Below are 20,953 nucleotides of genomic sequence, written 5' to 3'. Positions count from 1 at the left end.
CCTCCCGGCATTGCCAAACACACAGAAGAAACACACTTCCCAAAAATCGTACTTGTTTCAGATGTTCGGGGTAGGCAGGAATTTAGTCTAGTCTGGGAAGCCCGTATTTATCTGCCGTCGTGGCTTCAGCCAGGGCTACCTCATTAAAAGTGTCACAACCCAGGACTTTTCAACTTGCCCTTTCTAGTTGGCGTGCTGAAGCCATGTTTCCAGCTTCAGCCCTACAAAACAGTGCCTTTCAGCCTCGATCCATTTGTGGCCCCCTAAATTCTTTTTTTCAGTGGAATTCTGGTCCATGTCCCATGAATTTCAGTCTGCTGACAAGATAGAAATTTTCCTAAATACCTTACTCTCTGTTTGCTAAGCACTTCTGGTAAGCAATACAAAGTTAGATGAGCTGGATTTTTTTTTTTTTTTAATCAAAGGATATGCCTGTGCTCCTTAAAAGAAGCTTCTTAAAGCTCTTGACCACTAATTTGCTGCAGGTACCAGCAGTTGCGTTTTCTGGTGTCTGGTAGCAAAGCTTCAGCAAAAGGCACAAAGTGTTTCTCGCTGCTTTCTCAAGTCTTTTGGCTGTCACTTGAGGATCCCTGTGGTGCTACAACGTGATGGAGGGGGCGGGGGGGGAATACCTGCCATAACCACCTGTGAGCTTGGGGCTGTCGTGCTGCTTTGGTGGCTTTTGCTCCCATTCTGGACTGCGTTGAAAGATTTTCTTAAATGTGCCTGGCATGAACCTTCTTGTAATCCCAGTAGATGTAAGGCTAAGGCATTGTTAAGTGACTCCTGCAGGAAATTTTAACCTATGAAATCTCTTTTCCTTTGTAAATAATGTTTATATGGTTAGTTTGAAGATGGCAACGTTACTGAAATTTCCCAAGTTCATCTTCCAAGTTGGAATTTTCCCAAGTCGACTTTCCCTGCCCAAAGTGAGGCAAGGGAAAGCAAGGAGAAATGGATCAAGAGGAACAAGATGGTCTGGTACCTGAGGAGTGGGTGGGTGGCTGCAGAAAAATCCTGGTTGGCAGGAGCTGAGAACCTCTGCCAGAGGTTTTGGGGGTGAGGCCAAGGGCAGGGAGCTGGGGGTGCTGGGGGCAGAGTTGCTCGGTAGCAGCCTCTGAGCAAGACCCAGGTGAAACAGATTAGGGGCTGGAATTCATCAGGGTCATTCATTAGAGATGAAAGCACAAACCCATGGCTGATCTGCACCAGCGTGTGGTGGGCTGGACCCGAACTTGATTTCTTCTAGCGTTGTTCACTCACAGAAACAGATTTTCCTCTGACTGCAGTGAAACTGGCCAGAGCCTATGGACTGTAGGCACTTCTTGCTGTCCTTGATGTGGTCCTTCAGTTAAGCTCATGTAGCAGCGTGACTGAACCCATGCATCTGAATAGCTCTGTAATAATAAGATGGGTTGTTGGTTTGGTTTTTTTTTCCAAAGCAAATGCAAAGCATTTCACCCCGCATGCAGTGGTGCTAAAATTTAAATTTACACAATTTAAATTCTGTAGTTTCTAGCAGTTATTCCAGATATGGAGTCATCTTGTTCTCTTGCCGTTGTGGGCCAGCCTAGAAGAGCTATGTCAGGGGTGTGTGACTGGTGTGCTTGACCTGGACAGCTGGGATGCTTGTGTTCTTCGTCTCACTGGGAGGTGAGGCGGTAGGTGAGCACTGAGATGAGGTGGCAGTGTTGACACGGTTCCTCTTCCATGTCTCTGGTTTTTGGTGGACCTGCCTGGGTGTCTCCCCTCATAGCTGCTCAGTGGCAGTGGAGTTGGGGGTGAATTCATCACATTCAGCCTGAGCTGTCTTGTGGCAGGAGTAGAGAGAGAAGCACCAACACATATGGCAAGAGGAAGAAGAGAAGGCCTGAGGGTGACAGCAACTTGTTATTGTGTAGAAATCCAAATAAGCTTCTGTAATCCTGGCTGATCTTGTTTTGTGTCTGAGAGGGAGCTGGGAGGGGGGAGCTTGTGTATGTGTTATGGGATCTGTGACAAACACATGGATTTTTAACTTGTCAGAATTGGGAGCTGAGGAAGATCTCTCCACAATTTCTCCTTTATGTATTCTGAAGGCGTGGGACCGCTCTTCTGTGTGTTACAGGGCAGCAGAGGTGGGCTCTCCCAGAGTGCTGTGGGCATGAAATCAGGCTGCTATTGTGAGTTTTTCAACTTGGGTTATTTTGAGCAGAGGGTTTCTGCAGTTCAGATCCTCTGTTTGCTCTTGGGTGCTATGCAGAGTCTTATCATCTCTGCCCCTTCAGGGTCGTCCCTGCCGCGCGCTCTTACTTGGACCATACATTTTAGACGGAGCAGTGGCATCTGCTTTGGCGGGTCCCAGATAACCTCAGCATCCCATTGCAAAAGCAAAGGCTGTGGCAGGGAGCCTGAGGCAAGGGCCAGTGGTATGTGTCTCTCCAGAGGGGTGTGTGAAGCACAGCAGACCTGCTGCTAAGAGGTCTCTGAGGTTCCTCTTTGCGCATTGGAGCATGTAGCCATACAGCTTTGCCTTTTATGAGCACTGCTGCTAAGCCCCCAATGCAACAAAGTCCTCATCTGTGGCTGCAGGATCTTGGATGTTCCTTCCATCTCTTGGCAAGAGAAAGCTCAAAATATCCACGGATACTCTGAGGAAGAGAGAGTGTTCCCTGGGCCCCTGTCACCGGAGGTCTGACAGTCCCCATGGGAGCATCCCCAGAGATCCAGAAGTTCTGGCCCTGACTCTTGCAGGCAGCCCCCAGCTCAGTGTGTCGGACTGTTCCTTCCCTGGAGGTACTACAGGCTGGAGAAATCACGTGTACCTGGTCCGTAATTAGGCACAGAGCCTTTCTGCAGCAATTCCTGATCTCAGCATGTTTCTGCAACATGCTCTTTGTAATCCGTGGGTACTTTAATAGAGACAGCATCTCTAGTTGAGGATCTGGCTTCAGCTGTGTTTGCAGACAGGCTGATGGCCGAAGTGAACTTTTAATCTGACTCAGAACAGTCTTTCTAATGGTCTTTTTGTAGTGGAAGCTGGAAAACCAGTGTGGCAATGTGCCTCCTTCGCTCTCCTTTCCCCACAGTGCCCTCTGATTAAACCTCACGCTGCGTAGCTGGTCGCTGGCTGTGGGGTGCCATGCAGGGCTGGGTGATGTCTCGGCAGAGGACCAGCTCCGTGGAAGTTGCATGGATTGAGCTGAAAGGGGGATCACCTCCAAGTTGTCTCTGGGGCAGAGACGGGAGGAATGAGAAAGGAAGTCCATTTTTCTTCTCTACTCCTGATTTGCTTTATTCAGCATCCAAATGAGAGCTGGTCAGAAGAAATTCCCCAGGTGCAACTTTCTGTGGAAAGTGTGGCAAATGGGCAGTTTCAGGAGGTGGTGGTGGGGGAATATCAGTGGCTTGTGTCTGGCCTGTCTGCTTTCCTAAGACCTCTCTGCTGTGGTCCATGCGGTGGGCAAGAGTCTCTGGTCTGTCGGACCCGCCGGCAGCCACCACGGTGCGCGTCCATTGCAGTGAGAGGCACGTGCCTGGGGCACGGCTCAGCTTGGAGAATGGGCTGCTGTTGGTAAAATGGAATCTCTCCACAGCTGCAACACAGCCTTTTGGTGTCTCTGCCCCTCCAGGACCACGTAACCTGGCTGCAGCTGGCCAGAGGTCGTGGTCTGCTTGTGGTGGCGGGTCCCAAGCAGCAGCACTGCTGAGCTGTATCACAAGCGTGTGGAGCACCGGTGCTGCAGGGCAGCGTTTGGCACAAGGGCTGGTGGAGCAGGTCTCATGGAGACCATGTGCTGTTTGGCAGGTCTGTGCTTTGGGGCTGCCTGGGAAAACCTAGGTACGTCCATGTTCCTCACTGCCTGTGGCTGGGATTCTGCAGGTTTATTTACATTTTACAGCCCCACGTGGGTCTGTAGAGTCGCTGACACAACAAGAGGGTGTTCATCTATGACCAGAGGTCGTGGTCACTCTTCTCGATATGCCACTACAGCCTGTTTTATCCAAAAGTCACTTGCTTTGAACGTGATCTACAGGAGTATCTTGATTACGTGTGTCCAATTCCTAAATAAGTTGTGAGTTGGTGTAATTTCACAGCTTGGCTGTTAGAGAAACAAAGTGCACGACAGTGTCTTCATCGCCGTGTAAGCACGCACCTTTCTGTGCTCATCTGTGCTGGCTTTTGCTCGCTATTGCGATTCCTTTGATCAGCAGTTCAAGAGTTCAGGCATAGCTCTCTGGCTATATTCATTTAACAAAGAAAGAACTCATATTCTTACAAATATGAATCTTCACCAGTCTCTGCATCTTCATCAGGATCTTTGGTCCTGCTGCCCCCACACAGAAGCGTCTCTTAGGCTTGCGCCCCTTTCCTGCCTTGCAGCTGCACAGTTAAGGTCTTCTAAGAGCTACTGAAAATGTGTTTAAAAATAAGCCTCGTGCATGAATAGCTGTAGGTGTGGATTGGGCCAGCAAGCTAACGTGTCTGCACGCCTCTGCCCCTTCCCAGCGCTGCAGCACGGGCTGTACCTGCCCTGGGAGCAGCCCCACGGCAGCAGGGGTGCTCAGCACCCTGCAGAGCCGGCCCTGGCACGGCTGGAGCTGCAGGAGCTGCAGGATTATTCTGTGTTTCCGTGCACTGAGTTTCTGGCACTTGGCTCTTCTGCCTCCCCCTGTGCGAAGCCAGGCCTGCGTATTTCCCCAATTAACACTGACACGCATTAACGACGGTAAAAATAGACGCGCTGCTTACGCTTACCAGCCTTTTGAAAGGAAGATGTGCAGGGTTAGTGCGTACAAATTTCTTCATGCTACTTCACAGTTTATGTGCTGCTTTACTTGCTAGCTGGGGTTTTCCAGTCTCCTGTGCTCCATCAATACCTCGTGTCATGTAAGGAATGGATCTCTGTTCTCCTTTCACGATGCCGTCAATGGCTGAAAGGACAAAGTGGCCCTGGGAGCTTGCAGCTCACTAAGTAAAAAAAAAAAACAAAAAACTAGTTCATTTTCCAACTACAAGTTCTTGTCTTTTGTCTGCTCGTTTGGGTTTTTTTTCCTCCCTTCTTCTTGTGGTTTCTGTTAAGCCTCACAAGGTGTTTTTTGTTGCAAGATTCAAACAAAACCTTATGCGCCTTTATATAAAAAGGGGAAGTGAACTCTCTGGCGAGCCGAGGGTGTTGTGAGCATTCATTAGCTGATAGAAATTAGTGCCTAATCTCATCTAAATATTTCATTATATATGAAATTTGAGAGGCTTGCTCTTAAGAGGAGACTTCTGATTGATGACAACACAGATTGTGCATGTGCTGCTGTGATCTTTATCCTGGCTGTGATTTCTTTTTTATTTATTTAATTTTTTTCAGCTAGCGAGGATGTGAGGGACAGAAGGAGCTAATGGGACTTCATATACCGTGTGATGTATGGGGCACTTGCAGTCAGAAATATTGAACTCATAAATGTACTCGTTTGCCCTGGAGTCACCGAGAGGGAGGCTAAACACAGGACACCGCAATGTCACAGTCATGCAGAGTCACTTCTGTAACGGTAAAGCTCCAGCATAAAGGCTGTATTTTTCTTCGTTTTTACTGCAAATCTGTAAATGAGCTCTGCAAGGCAGCTGTCGTCGGCTGGAGGAGAAGGTGAACTTTTGCTGGATTTGGCTGTACGCACACCCCTTCTGCGTTTGGTTGGTTTTGAGAGATTCTGGACGTATTGGGGTACTGTTTTGAAGTGGCCCTGCACGTGCTGTCTGTTCTGTCTTGTCTCCACCACGGCACCGCAGCCCTAAGCCCTACCAGCTTGCCCTTCAAGCATGAAGGTGAGATGAGGTTGAACGTGCACATCCGAGGCAGATGGTTAGCCCCAGCCTTGGCGTCGTATTTGAGAGAGATTTTCTTCATGTCATCTCGGCAGCACAGAAGGAAATGAAAGCGTTTCTTACTGTAAATACTTTTCTCTCTCCCCCTTCCTCTGCACTGCTGTGAGCGTCTGAAGACTCGCTCCACTGCTTTTCTCAGAGAAAGCTATTTCTGTCGCGTCTTAGATCAATTTAGGCCAGTCTTATGCATGTATGATACAGACAGAGTGGTGCTATGGTGGCTGGGAGCAAACCTGTCAATTTTGGACACTGGGAGCAGGAGGTGAGATGTAATTGTCACTGTTGAGAAGCCAGAGGGCCAAACCAGTGGCTGAAATGTGGAATTACCAAGCAGACCCAAACTGTCTGGAAAACAGTGCAGGCCACAACGCGAGGGGTTTAACCATTTTTCAGAAATGCGTGTTTACATGTAATTCCACTGCGTGGAGCTTCCTTAGTGGGCTGTGCTTGTGTCCAGAGACACAGCACAGAATCATAAGAGTCCTAGCCGCATCCTGAACTGTTGCCACAGTTATTCCACAGCACATCTGCCAAGCGCGTATAAAAAGATCCAGATGTTGGCTGTGATGCTACAGCTGTTTACTTCCTCCAGTGAACAAGACGGTTTCTGCTGCGTGGCTCTTGTAATCCGCCTTGGTACTCAGCGCAAAATGCAAGCGTGCTTTAAGCCATCTCCATGAGAGCCAGCAAAGTGTCTGGCGCTGTGTGGCCCTGTGTGTAACTGGTTCACAGTCGTTCTTCAAGACTGGCTTTCCAGTCTCGTCTCTGGGATCTGCGCCCCAAACAGAGCCGGGGTGGCTCATGGGCTGCGTTCAGTCTGGTCTTGCAGCGCAGCTTCCCATAACCTTTGTGCTTTGCCTGGGGCTTTCCTGCATGGCAGGTACAATTGGCTCACGAGAAGAGCCCAGCAAAGTTCAGGCTGGCAACTTAGTGTTTGCATCCAGAGGGAGAGCCTTCTCCCACACCTCCTGCTGGCGAGACTCCCCGTCAGTGATCGTTGGCATTTCAGAAAATCGCCTGGTTTGCGTGAGCAGTGCTTTCTGACGGGACTGATTTCTCTTCCCTGGGTGGGGATGCTGTACTTGGATAAACTGGGGAAGGATGAAGGAAATAGGTGTTTCGTTTTTGCCCGGCCTCAGCGTTAGCATCTTCCTAAACAAGGTGAGGACGACCGGGAGATATTTTGTCCCTCCTCGCCTCTCAGCCCTGTTCTCACACTTGCAGCTCGCCCCAAGGTGCAGGACTTTGCAGAGCACATCACGGTGCGTGTTGGTTCAGCCCGAGCTCAGTCACCCAAAACCTTGCAGATCTATTTTGAAACATTATTCAATCTGTCCACTATGGAGTTTCTTTTCTTTTTTTTTTTTTTTCTTTTTTTTTTTTTTTTCACTCTTGCTTCTGACATCATTTCCTGAATGCTATATTCACTGAGCTCTGTAGCCAGATCGTCTTCTGGGCATATGATGCAAGGAGCTCTTTAAAATGGATTTCAGCGCTACTTTTACTCTGCAGTGCTTGCTGGCGATAATAACTGTTACTCATGGTAAGTGGGATTTTTCTTTATGAAGATGGCACAGATCTGGCTAGATGAGCGGCCACCTTAATTTTGCTCCAAGATCTTTTAAGGACGCTACCAGGTTTGGGGAGGCATCAAACAGCGTAACTGCTAATGCATGAAAGGGGCAGTCAGACCAAAGTAAGACGGATTATTTTTTTAGTAAACGAATGATAACTAGCAATATCGTACTTTCGCGGTTTAATGCATTTGTAAAAGCATTTCAACAGAGAATGTAAGGTCCTTGTATGCAGAATGCTGGCTGGAGGGGCTGGGGAGCAGTGTGGTCCCACTCCTCATGCTTGGTGTGACCTTGGGCTAGTCCCTGAGCTGCTGTCACCCTGCCATTTACCCATCCCTGATTTGTGTACGGCGACTTGATAACGTGCGAGGATACTGTAGGACTTGTTCCAGTGAAAACTGTGACCTTAGTCTTTGGGTAAAAGCTGCTGTGCAGGCAGCACTTGTTTGTGCTACCCTCTGCCCGAGGTCCATGGCATCGATGCCCTGAGGATCTTTCTTAGCGCAGTCCCTGAGCTCAGAGGGGGACGGTGGTGGTAGTAGATGGTCGTGCCAAATCTGGGAAGAGGAAAGACCAGCTGCTCAGCCTTTCTCTGCCCTGTGTGCACCACTCCCATGTCATCGGGGGGAAACTTGGCCTTTATCGAAGGCTTCCCACTCCTCTGATTTTCAATTACAGGTGACCCCAGCCTGTCGCTAGGGGTGGGTCTGTCCCTCTTACATCTCACCTGGGCATTTGCCTTTCTGGGAGGCAGCCGAGAGGGGCTGGATGGACGTGGCAAGCTTGCTGCCCACACTCTGTGCCTCTCCTTTCAGGCTCTGCCACCTGGACCAGTGCGCTCAGCGGCAGCTCAGCAGTCTTTGCTATGGGAATTCAAAGTCTGCAGCACCTCTCCAGAATGAGCAAGAGGGACGTGACGTGCTCGACAAGTGTCTTAAATGACACTTTGTTGTCTGTGTGCGGCAGTTCTGCCAGCAGGTGCTTGAAATTGCAGAATGGTTCCCTAGTGCTGAGGAGTGTGGAGAAGGAGGATGAAGGAAGATATGAGTTTTTTTTTCACAACATCAGCAGAGTTTTTACACTGGAAGTACTTGGTAAGTGGCCTTCTTAGCAACAAATAGTTTTTGGATTGGTGAGCCTGGCTGGAAGCTGATGCCTTGAAATTCTTCCTAAGGGACCGCCTGAGCTTGCAGGAGCTGTAGGTGCCTCTGGCACCTAAGGGAGCAGTAATGGTGAGTGTAAACTAGGAGATGCTTTTTGCATCTGCGTTGTCAGTCTCTCCTGTCTGTCGAGCCTTCCTTAAGGCAGCCAGTCAGCTGAGCTACATGCTGCCCTGATGTAAGAGACAGCAGCATGAAGTGTTTGTAAAGTTGAGTCTACAGTATGTAGACACGTAGCTGGAGATGTCAGTCCATTTCCAGAGTAGTCTTTCTGGTGGTTCTCATGAAAGCTCTCACTGACCAACAGCATTTTGCTGCCTGTGGACGCCCGTCCTTAAGGAGTTAACCCTACCTGACTTGGCTCCGAGAACTGAACTGGACTTCTGTGCAGGTCTGGGTTGAGGCACGCTGGGCTTCCCCCTGCCTTGTGCAGCTGAGGAAAGGTACCGAAGGAACCCAGCTGTGACTTTCTGATTCTCAGCCACCCCCGAGCAGCTTGGAGGTCAGCATCTTCTGGGTCAGTTCAGAGACCGGTGACAGGTACCTTACCCTGCCAGTGTCCCTGCTGCCCTCGGAACTGCTGCTCTCCTTTCTGTGCCTGCTCATCTGGGTGAGAAGACACAAACAAAGTCTCTTCTGTGCAGGATCCAGCTCATCGCTTGGGTTAATATGGAGAAGGCTTAAATGGGTTTGCCCCCCTGCTGAGCAGTGCTCCAGCCGGCCAGCGGCCGTGGCTCTGGTCCTCATCGCCGCTGTCCCTTTGGCAGGGCTTTTACTTACACGAGCTTCTAAGAGAAATTGAAGCGTACGAAATTGTAATGAAAATGTCTGAGCAGACTGGCCTCGGTGAAGATAAATGAATCCTTAACACCTTTTGGGCGCAAACAGGCGGAACTGCTGGGGAGAGTAGGTCAAAGTTGTGAGTCCTTGGCACAGAGATCAGGGGCTTAGACTGGAAGTGGGCAAAGGCCGCAGGAGTGTCCTCGGTTTAACCTCCAGTTCAGGGGGTTTGCTTTGGGAACTTTTGCCTCCTCCTTGTGTCCTGTTGCCACGCCTAAGTCAGGGAAACGATTTCACAGCAAAGGTATTCCTGGAGGCAGTGAGTTTTAGCTGAAGATGGTGTCCTAGTTGAAGAAAGTGATTTCTGAGCTTATTTACATGGATGTTTGCATAGACGTTCTCCATGTTGCAGTCATAAAACTGTACCACTTCTCTGTCTAGCCTGCATTTGTGGAGAGGCAGATGTAGGAAATAGGTTAGCTCCTTGTAGTAGATAAAAAGAGAGAAATTCAAGAAAATGTAGTAGGATCAGTGATTCATTACTTCGTTCTAAATCGTCCTGCTCTGGGTTATCCTATCTAACTGCAGGTGCCTGGTGTTGGTACCTATGTTGGGCATGATTTGGACTAGTTCCTCTCTGAAACGGAGGAAGAGGCAGAGTGACAGCAAAAGCACCAACCTTTGGTGGGGGAGAGCGCCGAGCCTCCTCTGAAGCTGCATTTACCTGCTGATTGCAGGGGAGGCCTCCGGCTGGCAGATGCTTTGCGTGTTTCTACTGTCCTCTCAGATCAGGGGCTTTTATTGTTTGCTTTTTCAATTTCCATCAGGAAAATGAAGAGATGCCAGATTTTTATGGCATCCCCAAAAGAGGGACCAAGAGTCACTGGCAGGGTTGGGTGGACACTGCTAAGCATTTCAGGGCTGGGGGCAGGCACTAAAAGTCTGGTTACTTATTTCTGTGCTCCTGGGCTACCAGTGCATGCAGTGGTAGCAAGACTGCCAGTATGGGAAGCTCCTGTCCAGCTCACATTCACTGCTGAGCCTGCTCCTCACCTCTCTCTTTCCTCCCTGCTCCTGTTGCCCTGTGCTGTGTGTGACCAGAGCTGGCCATTGGTATCCAGTGCTTCCCTAATGGGACTGGAGAGTTGTCCTGCGACGTGTCCAGCAACAGGACCATCCCCATTCGGTGGCTGCTGAACGGCACGGCGCTGAACGCCCCGGGGGCTTGCATTAAGGATGACGGGAAGAAGGTTCGCCTGGACAAAACCATGCCTGGGGAATTTGTATGTGAGGTTTACCATGGTGACAGAGTCACGAGGACCAAGCCCGTTGCGCTGTCTTGCAGCTATGGTGAGTAATGGCATCTCCAGAAAATTTTTGGGTTTGGTCTCTTGCAGCAGAAAACTAAGGAGTTGTTGCCATCTGTGTAATACCGAACTCTTGTGTCCTCTGGCAGCTGCTTGCCAGACTTCCCCCGTCCTCCCTTTAGAAAGTGTCCCCTTGACTTCCTTCTCCCCCCTGTGCTTGGGCTGGCACAGCCTACAGCTGCAGAAGGGACAGAGGTTTGTTCGGGGCGTCCTTTTACCCAGCTCTGCAGCGAGGAGGGATCTCTATCTGCCTGATTTCCTACCTCCCAGTGACGGGGGACCTTGCACCCTCCTGCACAATGATGCTCTATGCCGGTTTAGAAACACGAGCTGCTTCCTACTCTGACCTTCATCCATGTCCCAGCCAGCCTTCCAGTTTCTGCAGTATCCCTGTAAAAACACCTCCGCTAGTTCAACCCTGCTGCTGCTGGGCTCGGCTGAGGTGTTTTGCCTTGCCTCTCTCCTCCTTAGGCCAGCTGCACAAAGATTTACCAGTCTATACACGTCTCTTCGTAAGCCTCACACCATCAGAGGTGGGGTAAAAACTCAGGTCATTTAACTTATCCACGTCTCTGCTCAGATAGGTAGTTCTGTGAGAAGGCTGTGACTTTATCCATTTGGAAGCGATCCATAAATGCTGAGTATGCGGCTTCAATGAGGTCATAGTTTAATGAGACAAAATACGGATCCCAGGACTGAGCAAAACTGCCAGAACCTCATGATGAAAAGCACTGGTCTGTGTTGTAAGTTCATACTTAAAAAAAAAAAAAACAAACACCCCCCCCCCCCCCCCCCCCCCCCCGAAATTAGATAACCTTGGGTGTTATTTCACTTGCATCTTCAGTAGTGAAGGTTTTACTCTTCTCTGGCAGCAGATGTGGTCATCAAAACTACATCAGAGAGGCATGATTTAACCATAAAGTTTTTGATTAATTTAGCAATTGAATCACCTTTGTTACTCAAGAAATTGTAATATGCAATAGCACCTAGCATTTTAGACATTGTCTGAGACACTCCAGCTCCAGACCATATACTGTATTTTCTTTTATAGCTGGTATACAGTGGGTGTGAAAGCAAAATTACTGACATAACCCCTGTATCATGCGCTGGCATCCAACAGAAATGCCGTGGGTGGTTGGTGCCTGATGGCATTGGTGCTGCTGGCCAGCCTGTGCCAGTTTGGCATGTGTGATCGCGGAGCCGTGATCTGAATCTTGCCCAGCTGAACTGGTCAGAGGGTGTTGGGTGTAGCCAGACCCAAGCTGGCCGAGGCACGCAGCGATGAGGACGCAAACACCCACCAGCTGTTCAATCGAGCCCCGTGATAAATCACAGGAGTGCTGACAGTGGCCGTGGTTTATTCTGGGCGGCTGCCCAGTCCCCTGGGTGCGATATCGGTTCCCTATTTCCTCCTGAAGATCCTGCAGCAGAATTTAGCGATAGCGCTGTTGGGATGGATGCGTGCATCAGCACGCATTTGGAAGGGTCTGAGAGCAAGAAAGTAGCAGCGACTCTAATTCTGAGTCAATAAACGCAACTGCATTTGTAAAAGTGAACTAAAGCAATTCTGAATACTTGAGGAGAGATATGAGCTCAATTAATTAATTAATTAAAGACCAATTCATTATTTTTGTGGGTTATAATTTGCTCCTCGCAAAGGGCTGAATGTAGTATTTCCACTGTAGGTACAAGATCTGTGTAAAAGCACCTCTTTGGGCAACCTATCGACTGATGAAATTAGTTTTGAAAAATGGTTAGCACAAAACGATTTGGCAGAAATACTGTAAACTCTCCAGGCACCAAAGGGCTCTGATCACACAGGATCTAAAGCAGAGGATTCAGAAGTTAACAAGTCAACATATGTAAAAGGCTTTTATTGTTTCATTACTTGTTTTATTATTTGTTTATTACCAATTTTTAACACAGTATTTTAACTCAAAAAGGCCTCCTTACCAAATGGCAAATGCTTAGGAAAAAATATTTCCATCGTATATTTATGCTTTTTAGTACTCTTCTCCAAGCTGTCAACAAAAAAGGAATAAAATTATCAGGGAAATGATTTCTCATTCGATGAAAGTTTAATTTTGAGTATAGATTTTTTTTTGAACTTGGTAACTGTTCCTAAAGAGACCTGAACAAGCACTCTGAAAACACTTGGAGTATGTGTGATTTCACGGACAGGAGCGCCTGTGTACGGTTGTTTTTACTGTTCTGTGTAGTGTGTGGACTATGGCAGCGTGTGGTGTATCCTGGAGCTTTTGACCACTTCCCAGCCTCTGGGGCTACGCAGCAATTTGTGCGTTTGGGGTCTCAAAACCGAGCTCCAGATAAGCCTGTTGGTTTCCGCAGTGCGGTGCTGTGCAGGCGTGTGCGCAGCTGAGGAGGAGCCAAAGGATTCCAAAAGGGGTGGCGTAGGTTCACCTGAGGCGTTATAAGGAATTTGCATTGTAGCGGTACTTGAGCTGTACGGGTTTTTTCATACGGGAAGAAGTTTTCCTGCTGGCTGCCCCAGGCTGGAGCAAATTGTGCCGGTGAAGGAGCGGGTCTGGACGGGTGTCCGTGTTGTGCAAGCCTGCAATGCCCTCTACCAGCCTCCTTGCTCAGCAGCAACACACCCGCAACTCCGACCCTGAGCAAGGGACTCTGCGCTGGGTAGTAATTACCGCTGACTTGCGTGTGGCCGTCTGCTCAGCCATCTGCAGCCTTTGCCTCCTGCCAGGTGTTTCGCATGATCTCGGTGGGGAAGGGGAATGAAAAGAAACCCTTCCCCCAGCAGCAGTGAGGCCGCTTTCCTGCAGCTCTGGCTCAGGTGGCTGGAGTTGCTGGTGCCGGAGCAAGTGCAGGCTCTGATCAAACCCGCTTTGAGGTTGGTGTAGTGTTGGTGTAGTTGTTACCTGGCTGTTCTCTGGGGCTTAATACCAGCTCCGAGGGGAGACCCTGCAGCTTCTCTGTCAGCAGGAGATGCTAGCTTAGCTCTCCCTCCCCTTCTCTGCCTGTTTTCATAAATCTCGTTGACTTTAGCATCTTTCAAACCACCACCTGCCCTGTTAAATTTGATTAAAACTTACGAATGATCTTAGATGTTACGGGTCAGAGTAAGCAGAAACACATGCACACAGTTTAGTCACGCAAGCCTCTTCTCTTCACAAAATATTCCATACCATAATCAAATGATGTGACATAAATCATGACGTGCCACGGTTCACGGTGTCAGCTCCCCTGATCCAAACGACCACAGCAGTGATGTCCACATACTCATAACCTGGCTGCAGGGTTTCTCCCGTTTGGAGAAAGAAGCTTGTTCCACCCTGGTGACTAACAACGCTCTGTCCTTCTTGCAGGAGACCTGCTGCAGTACCCGTGGTTCATTTACATCCTGGCAGGGTGCGCAGGGGGGGCGGTTATCCTGGTGGTGGCTGTGTCCTCCATCGTATGTTGCTGCATGAAGAGGAAACACAAGTTCATCCCAGTGCCTTCAGGTGAGTGGAGAGTGCCGTTGGCCCCTGGGATGAGCCTTACAGAGGACTGTGTTTGTCCAGGCTGGGGTTGAAATCGCCTCAGCATAAACTGGTTTTGGCTGGGGGGCTGCTTGTCCTCCAGCCAGCCCTCCCTTGGCCTGGTGGAGCAGAGAGCTGCTTGCTGATAGGAAACCATGAAGACCAGCGGGGTCTTGAATGAGACCTTGCTTTTTCTTTTTTCATCTCACGCTTGCCACCGTGCACTCCTGGCCAGAAAGAAACACAGCAAAAGCTCTTCTATGGGCAGAACTGAGCCTCATCCAGGTCAGATCCTGAAATGACCTGAAGGCTTCTGATGGCTGTCCTTTGTCAGCACCAGTCCCTGAGTGCAATCTGCCCGTGCCCAGTGAGGCCACCTCACGCTGTGATCCTGCCAGCATGGCCAGGCTGGTCTCTGGCGGGTTGGCAGTGGCCCTCTGTACCTGGCATCTGTCCGCTCTGGGAAGGGAGCCAGCTCGCCGTGAGGAGGAGACGCCAGCATGTGCTGGTGGTGGTCTGGCCTCGCAACGAACGTGCCGAGGCAGCTGGCATGTGGGGAATCTCTCTCCTTCCACTCTCCATTTTTGGTTTTACAGATGAGGAGAAGGATGATGGAGTAACCATGTCCGTGGTCTCCAGCGAAGGTGTGAAGAGCCCCCCCAATGGAGACCATGTTGAGGCTCAAGCTGCCCAGATTGACTGCCCTCCAAAGCCTGGTGGGTCCGGTGGCTTGTGTTAAGTCGGGCAGACAGCTTGGTGTGGAGGGTGAAGGGCAAAAGGGATGTGTGCGGCTGGTGGGGGAGGACTGACTGCAGAGGGGCCTGGGACTCAGAGCACAGGGCAGGTGCTGCATCTTGTCCAGGTGACAGAAGTCGCAGCAGGTCATTTATCGGTACCTTACTCGTGCTTGGCTTCTGCACAGCAGTAACTCTCGCCCTCATTCACCCTTGAGATGTAGCGGCAGCCGCCTCATAAGCATCCCACAGAGGGTACCGCAGACTGTCTGTTCCAGTATCTCCTGTGCTAAAATACACATCTCTGAGACAGCAACCCCCCTAAACTCAGCAGTTTTCCTGCAATTTTATCACCCTCCCCCCTTTCTCATCAGTAACGTTTTATAAGAATCGGCATTATTTTTGTAAGCAGTCACCTCCAGGACAGCCTCCACCAATATGCTGAGCTGTAAACACAGCTAAATCTCATCAGAGTCAGAGGCTTGTGTATTTTCTTAAATTGGAGCTAAAGTGGGAATATGGTCACATTTTAAATCCTTCAAAGAAACTGAGAATAAAACCCCATAGCTTTAGCACAGCATGGTCGTGAGAGTGCAGCGATAAAAATCTTTCAGAAATCTCCTGTTAGGCGAGTGCTTGATATTAACACTCCACTTTTTGCATTACGTTTCCCTCAATTTTGTTTCACAAACACGAGCATGGGCAGCACCTTCCCTAGTGATGCACCATTATCAGCTGCAGTAGGTCTAGCAGAGACATCGTGAACTGGAGCAACATTACGTAGGTCGTATAGCCTGATCTCAGCACTGCTGTCTCCACTTGTGGTGTCCTTCACTGTACCATGCACAGCCTCTCAGCAGCTCAGCTATGCTTTATGTCTAACCTTGGACGCCGCTTTGCTCTGCTTTCAAAATATTAAATGCTACTCATGAACGTAATGCAAAAAAAAAAAAAAAAAAAAAAAGTCATTCAGGTAATTGCTTAATATTGATACACCTAAAGTGTAGAACTCTTAATATAAAGGTTACACGTTGCCATTTTGACTAACAAAGTATCCCATATTTAGATTTTCTACAGATAAGTAAAAAGCAGACGTGTGTGTGGGAAATGTTTAGGTGAGAACCTATTAAATGTGTGCTGTTAGCCAGCTTTAACTACTCAGATATAACTGAATAGATTTGACTTTGGTATTTTGGTATATTTTGGGCAGGTGAGCCCACAGAGCTTCAGCACTACAGTGTCTAAAGCCATGATGGATGGCTCAATAAATGAATAGTTACAAAGAAAATTGAAATCTGGCTTGCAGATGCCTGGGGAGAGGGGGTTAAGCACCCTGCAGCATCAGGGACTGGCCAGGAGGTTTCCATGGGGGTGAGCACAGCACGGGCACTTATAAACCATTTGTCCCTTCTTTTCCAGATGCTGCCCGGACTGGGCAAGCCGTTGAGCCCCAGCCACCGGTGGAAGAAAACTTACCAGTGGGGACAGAGCCTGAGGAAATGCCAGACCCAGAGGTCATAGTTGATGTGGAAAGCCAGGAAAATGCCTCGGACTGTTTCCCAGATCCAGCTGATGACTGATGTGGCATGCTCACTGTCCCACCCTGTCTGAGGGCCTACGACATCCATCCTTTGCATCCCATAGTCTCATTGTGTTTAAGAGTTGATCCGGAAAATTTCAGCAGGGGAAATAATGTGAGGTGCCAGGCTTACTAACCTCATTATAAAAAAAAAAAAAGAAAAAAAAAAGAAAAAAAAAAAGAAAATACAAGGAAAAGTACACGGGTGGCTTCAAGGCTGCACTGCTGTGGGCTGACAGATTCACTAACAAACAAAACTTGGCAGCTCTTTGATGCTTTGCCTATTAATAGACCTGCAGCTGAGCTGTGGAGCCCTGGAGGACCGCCTGGAATGAGATGGGCAGTTCCTCCTGCTCCCTGCCCACCCCACGCCTTGCCATGCCTTCACCAGCCGGTGGTTCCTGCAAGGGGCAGGCATGACAGGGGGACTGAGGTGGCCTGCCAGTCCCAGACAGAAACAAGGACCTGCCAGAGATTTCCTGAGAAAGCCTCTTTCTCAGGAGATTTCAAGGCATTTTTCGCTGGCCCTGCAAAAAAAAAAAAGCTCAGTGGAGGTTTCAGCTAGGTATCTGCTGTGCCGGGTGTCTATCTGAATTGCTCCTCTGAGCTCCAGACCCTTTGAGATTTGGGCCTTGCTGCTTGCTGCGTGGGGTTGGGAGTGCTGGTGATCACCCGGCTGGTCGCCCCGGGGGGTGACGCTGGCTTGCTCGCCTTTCAACGCCCTGCAATGGCAGGGGGCTATGGGTTGGTTACCTTTTACCAGCACCTAACTCCTCAGGTTGCCAGCGAGTTCCAACAACTCTGTCATTAGCTTGCTTGCTTGCAGCAGAAGGGTGCCTGGGGTCTGGGGGTGTGATTTTGGCAGAAACGTTGATTAGAATGCTGAGACCGTTCATCAGTGCAAGCATTAGTGCCTTTGGTGTAATGGTTTAGCTACGGCAAGCTGGTTAAGCTGGTCATCTGCCTGTGCATGTAGGCTTTTTAGATGCTGTGTTATTTGCACAGACAGCAGCAATTTATAGAACCTTTTAGTCAAGTCTCACCGCTTACACGTGTCCTGTTCTGCTCAGGGGAGGTTTGTGAGCGGAGCAGCTGGGGTAGACCTGCAGGGGAGAAGGACAAGGTGAGGGAGGGCGAGGACTCGCAGGCAGCAGGTAGCCCAGTCCCTGGCAAAGCTGCCAGGGGCTGCAGGGCACGGGGAGTGCTGCAGGATGCGCTGCCTGAGCAGGGTATTTGCTGTAGAAGTGCATTTTGGTAGTCGGAAGGGAGGTGTGTTGCTGTTCAACTAGCCCGGTAGGCTGGAAAGGCTTGGCGGAGTTAAAGCAGAGATGGTGCAGAACGGGGCTGAGAGGGACGGGGAGGTGCGTGTTGCGTTCCTCGCGTCCCTTGTCATTTTGTCCCTGTCTTAGATTGCGCTGACATTGTGCCGTTGGGAACGGGTTTAGGGTATGCCTGGTTCGTGCCACCCAGCGAGGTCTGCAGGTCCCCCAGCAGAATGAAACCCAAGCTGGGCGCTCCCCTCCCAGTCTGGGGAGCTGGCGGATGGCTGCACGCTTCCCCTTCGTGTCTGCCTCCGTGGCAAAGCTCTGCATCGGTGACGCCCAGCCATAGGTGGTTGTTCTTCTTATTTCCTCGTCCCGCGACTCTGTTTAGAAGATTTTTGGGTCTTGTGTGCTGCGTTGGTGGTGATTCAGCCTGCCTCTGCTTTTGTAAGGCTGCTGTAGGAATCGGATCGTCCACAGTCAAAGGGAGATAATAATTCTTTTCCTCACGGTGCTGTGCTATCTCCTTTCCGTACAAACATTCCTCGAAGGCTGTGAGTTGAATGTCAGGAATGTGGTGGCCAGTGCTTGGGGTGGCAGCTGCCTGGAGGCAGCGATGCTGGGTGAACAGGAGCCGGTGTCACCAAAATGAGGGGACGAAGTCAGCTTTGCTTCTCTTCTGCACTTTCTGGCAGGGGCAGGCAGGGGACACTCGACTCCAGTACATATTTTGAAGGCTGAACGGTGCTCTGAGCTGCACTCGAGAAGATGCCAGCGTTTCAGGTGCTGAGGGTGACACAGCTGGGCCAGCCTTGTCCCAGTGCATCCCGGCTCCAGCTTGCTCTGGTGCTGCCTTGCTGCTGTCAACCCCGGGCGGGGGGGACACTGGGGGTGCCTGGTTAGCACTGCCACTGGTGTAACCCCAGTCTGGGAAGGGTTTTTCCCATTGAGATGGGAATCGGAGACTCGAGATGTCTTTATGAAGCAGATAGGACCCAGCTGGTTTTCTGTCCTTCCCTGCTGAAGATGCCGTTCAGCAATGGGGCAAAGATTTCTGTTACTGGGGGGTCAGGAGAGAAGCTGTGCAACCTGCGCTCTTCTTTTAACCGTGTGTGTTCATGCCCAGCTATTGTTCTTTTTTGGTGTTCTTTTTCTTTTCCTCGTGATAATTTTGTTCCTAATAAAAAGATCTGTTTTCTAACTTGTTTTGGAACTGTTTAAGTTCTGTTATTTAATAATTGCTCCTTTATGGTTTTCACTGGAAGTACAGGCTGGTTTCCAAATTTTCACCTGGAAAGTGATAACAAGTTACTGCTGACTGGACCCGACTTGGGCGGTCAAGGGAACAGAGATCACAAGGACATTTGTTTGTAAGCCGGTCCAGGAGAGGCTGCAGGACAGTGGTATGTAACTGGTCCCCGTCAGAGCGTGTGTGCTCATGTGCCCGCACATGCGTGTGCCCCAGCAGCTCACCAAACCCCCTGCCCTGGTGCCTTGCCTGAACTGTGAGGTGCGGGGAAGGGACGCAGGGAGATGGTCTTGTTTTACCCATCTTTATCCATCTGTATTTTCTTGTGACACCTGAGCCACCTTAGCTGTTAGAGAGGAGGATGCGTGACCACAGTGTCCTTTTTGCAGGGAGGAGGTGACTCTCGTGCTCGCCCCTAGGCAAGTGTGCCCAGGCACTGTGTAAAACCAATGTCCTGGTGGCTTGTGGTCATATAAAATCCCTTGACTTTACCATTACAGGGTTAGCCCTGGAACAGTGGTGTGACTGGACGTGGGTGAGCCTGGCCTGCAGCCTGTGAACCCAGCACCCCAAGGAGCCACCGACCTGAGTCTGCAATTGTTTTCCAGCCTGACTGTGGCTCTGCATCACCCAACAGCGAAGATGTTTTCAGGCATGGGGCTGCCTGGCATGTAACGGTATGGATGTACGTGGTGCCATCAGCAATTTGACCAGGAAGAGAGATGTCTATGCTGTCTCTTTGAGGCTTCTGGTGGCCTTGGTGAGGCTGTGCCATGCCAGCCCTATCATCTGTGGGCTGCTGAGGGAGCCCTTGGTGCTGGGGTGCCTCTGGGTGCCTCTGGCCTCCTGTGGGGACCTGGTGCTTGAGAGGAGCCTCACAGAGCTGATGGTCACACCATCCACTCCAGCTGCTGGTCCTGGCTGGGAAAGGCTGGGAGTAGGAAAGGGTCCATCCCTCTGCTCATCGAGTGCTGGTGGGACAAGGGGAGCTCTGCTCTGTGGGAAAAGCAGGTGCTTTGGGATCTGGTTTCTTCCCAGCTGAGACAAACCACCGGTGGTTTATAGCACTGTACAGAATGGACGTTTAGATTTCCATCCATGTCAATGTTTCATGGTGGGAAGAGAAAAATTCTCTTCTGCTTGTGGCATATACTGAACAACAAATGACATGAAATGTAATATGTAGTCTTTTCATCATGCAATTTGTGCAGTTCATTAATACAAAAGAACAGAAAATGATCTTATTTGACGGAAGATCAATGTGAAAGCAAAAGCAGAAAAGAAACATGTTGTCTAACAGTGATCAGAGAAAGGGGAATGATCCCTTTAGATTATTTTTTTTTTTAGCTCTCAGAATGAACTCATCCTCATAAAATTCTCACGTCAGTAAAGCTCCCCACCCCAATAATGAAACAATTTGTGCTCTGCTTTGCAACCTCTATCCCAGGCTGCCGTGCCTGGTGTCCCAGTGGCTGTGTACGTCCTCCCTCGGAGCCCGCTGCTGGGACAGAAGCACCAAGGCAAGAGCCAGCAGTTTGTGGGGAGCTGGAGGACCAGCCCTCCCTGCCACCATCAGCTCTACAGGAACTGCAGAGTAGAACTTGGTGAGCCTGAGAGCAGACAGACAAAACTGATAACGGGCCAGTTTACAATAGAAGATGAAATGTTCATTGTAAATACTGGAGAGGCGTGTGAGCAGTGGTTTTGTTAACTTCTGATGAAAATCATGGTGTAGCTGAAAAAACCCTCTAGATTTTAGGCAGGTGCATAGAAAGTTTGTGTCACTTTTTATGAATTATTGCAATTAATTTCAAAATAAGTAAAAAGAAGAGTTCATGTGTAATAGGATACAGCGTTACTGACAGATATGTCCAAAATCATTTCCATAACA

General features: G+C 49.7%; 1 protein-coding gene across 7 annotated transcripts in view; it reads left to right on the top strand.

Moving 5' to 3' along the window:
* The window catches only part of LOC121083064, a 33,664-nt gene extending 14,654 nt beyond the window's left edge, over window positions 1-19,010 (top strand). For 3 of the 7 annotated variants that reach the window (XM_040582971.1, XM_040582969.1, XM_040582970.1), the window contains 6 exons: window positions 426-996; window positions 8,250-8,528; window positions 10,476-10,724; window positions 14,083-14,220; window positions 14,835-14,954; window positions 16,392-19,010. In XM_040582971.1, the coding sequence (XP_040438905.1) occupies window positions 8,300-8,528; window positions 10,476-10,724; window positions 14,083-14,220; window positions 14,835-14,954; window positions 16,392-16,552 (897 nt within the window). In that variant the 5' untranslated portion in view covers window positions 426-996; window positions 8,250-8,299 and the 3' untranslated portion in view covers window positions 16,553-19,010. Of the gene's footprint in view, window positions 1-425; window positions 997-1,115; window positions 7,401-8,249; window positions 8,529-10,475; window positions 10,725-14,082; window positions 14,221-14,834; window positions 14,955-16,391 lie in introns of those variants that run through there. The other 4 variants (XM_040582973.1, XM_040582968.1, XM_040582967.1 and 1 more) reach the window with 3 other exon arrangements.
* Window positions 19,011-20,953: the final 1,943 nt, after the last annotated feature.

The sequence above is a fragment of the Falco naumanni genome, chromosome 2, assembly GCF_017639655.2.
Source record: "Falco naumanni isolate bFalNau1 chromosome 2, bFalNau1.pat, whole genome shotgun sequence".
NCBI classification, from domain to species: Eukaryota; Metazoa; Chordata; class Aves; order Falconiformes; family Falconidae; genus Falco; species Falco naumanni.
The sequence above is the reverse complement of the archived record's forward strand: the minus strand, read 5'-3'. Positions and strand labels throughout refer to the sequence as shown.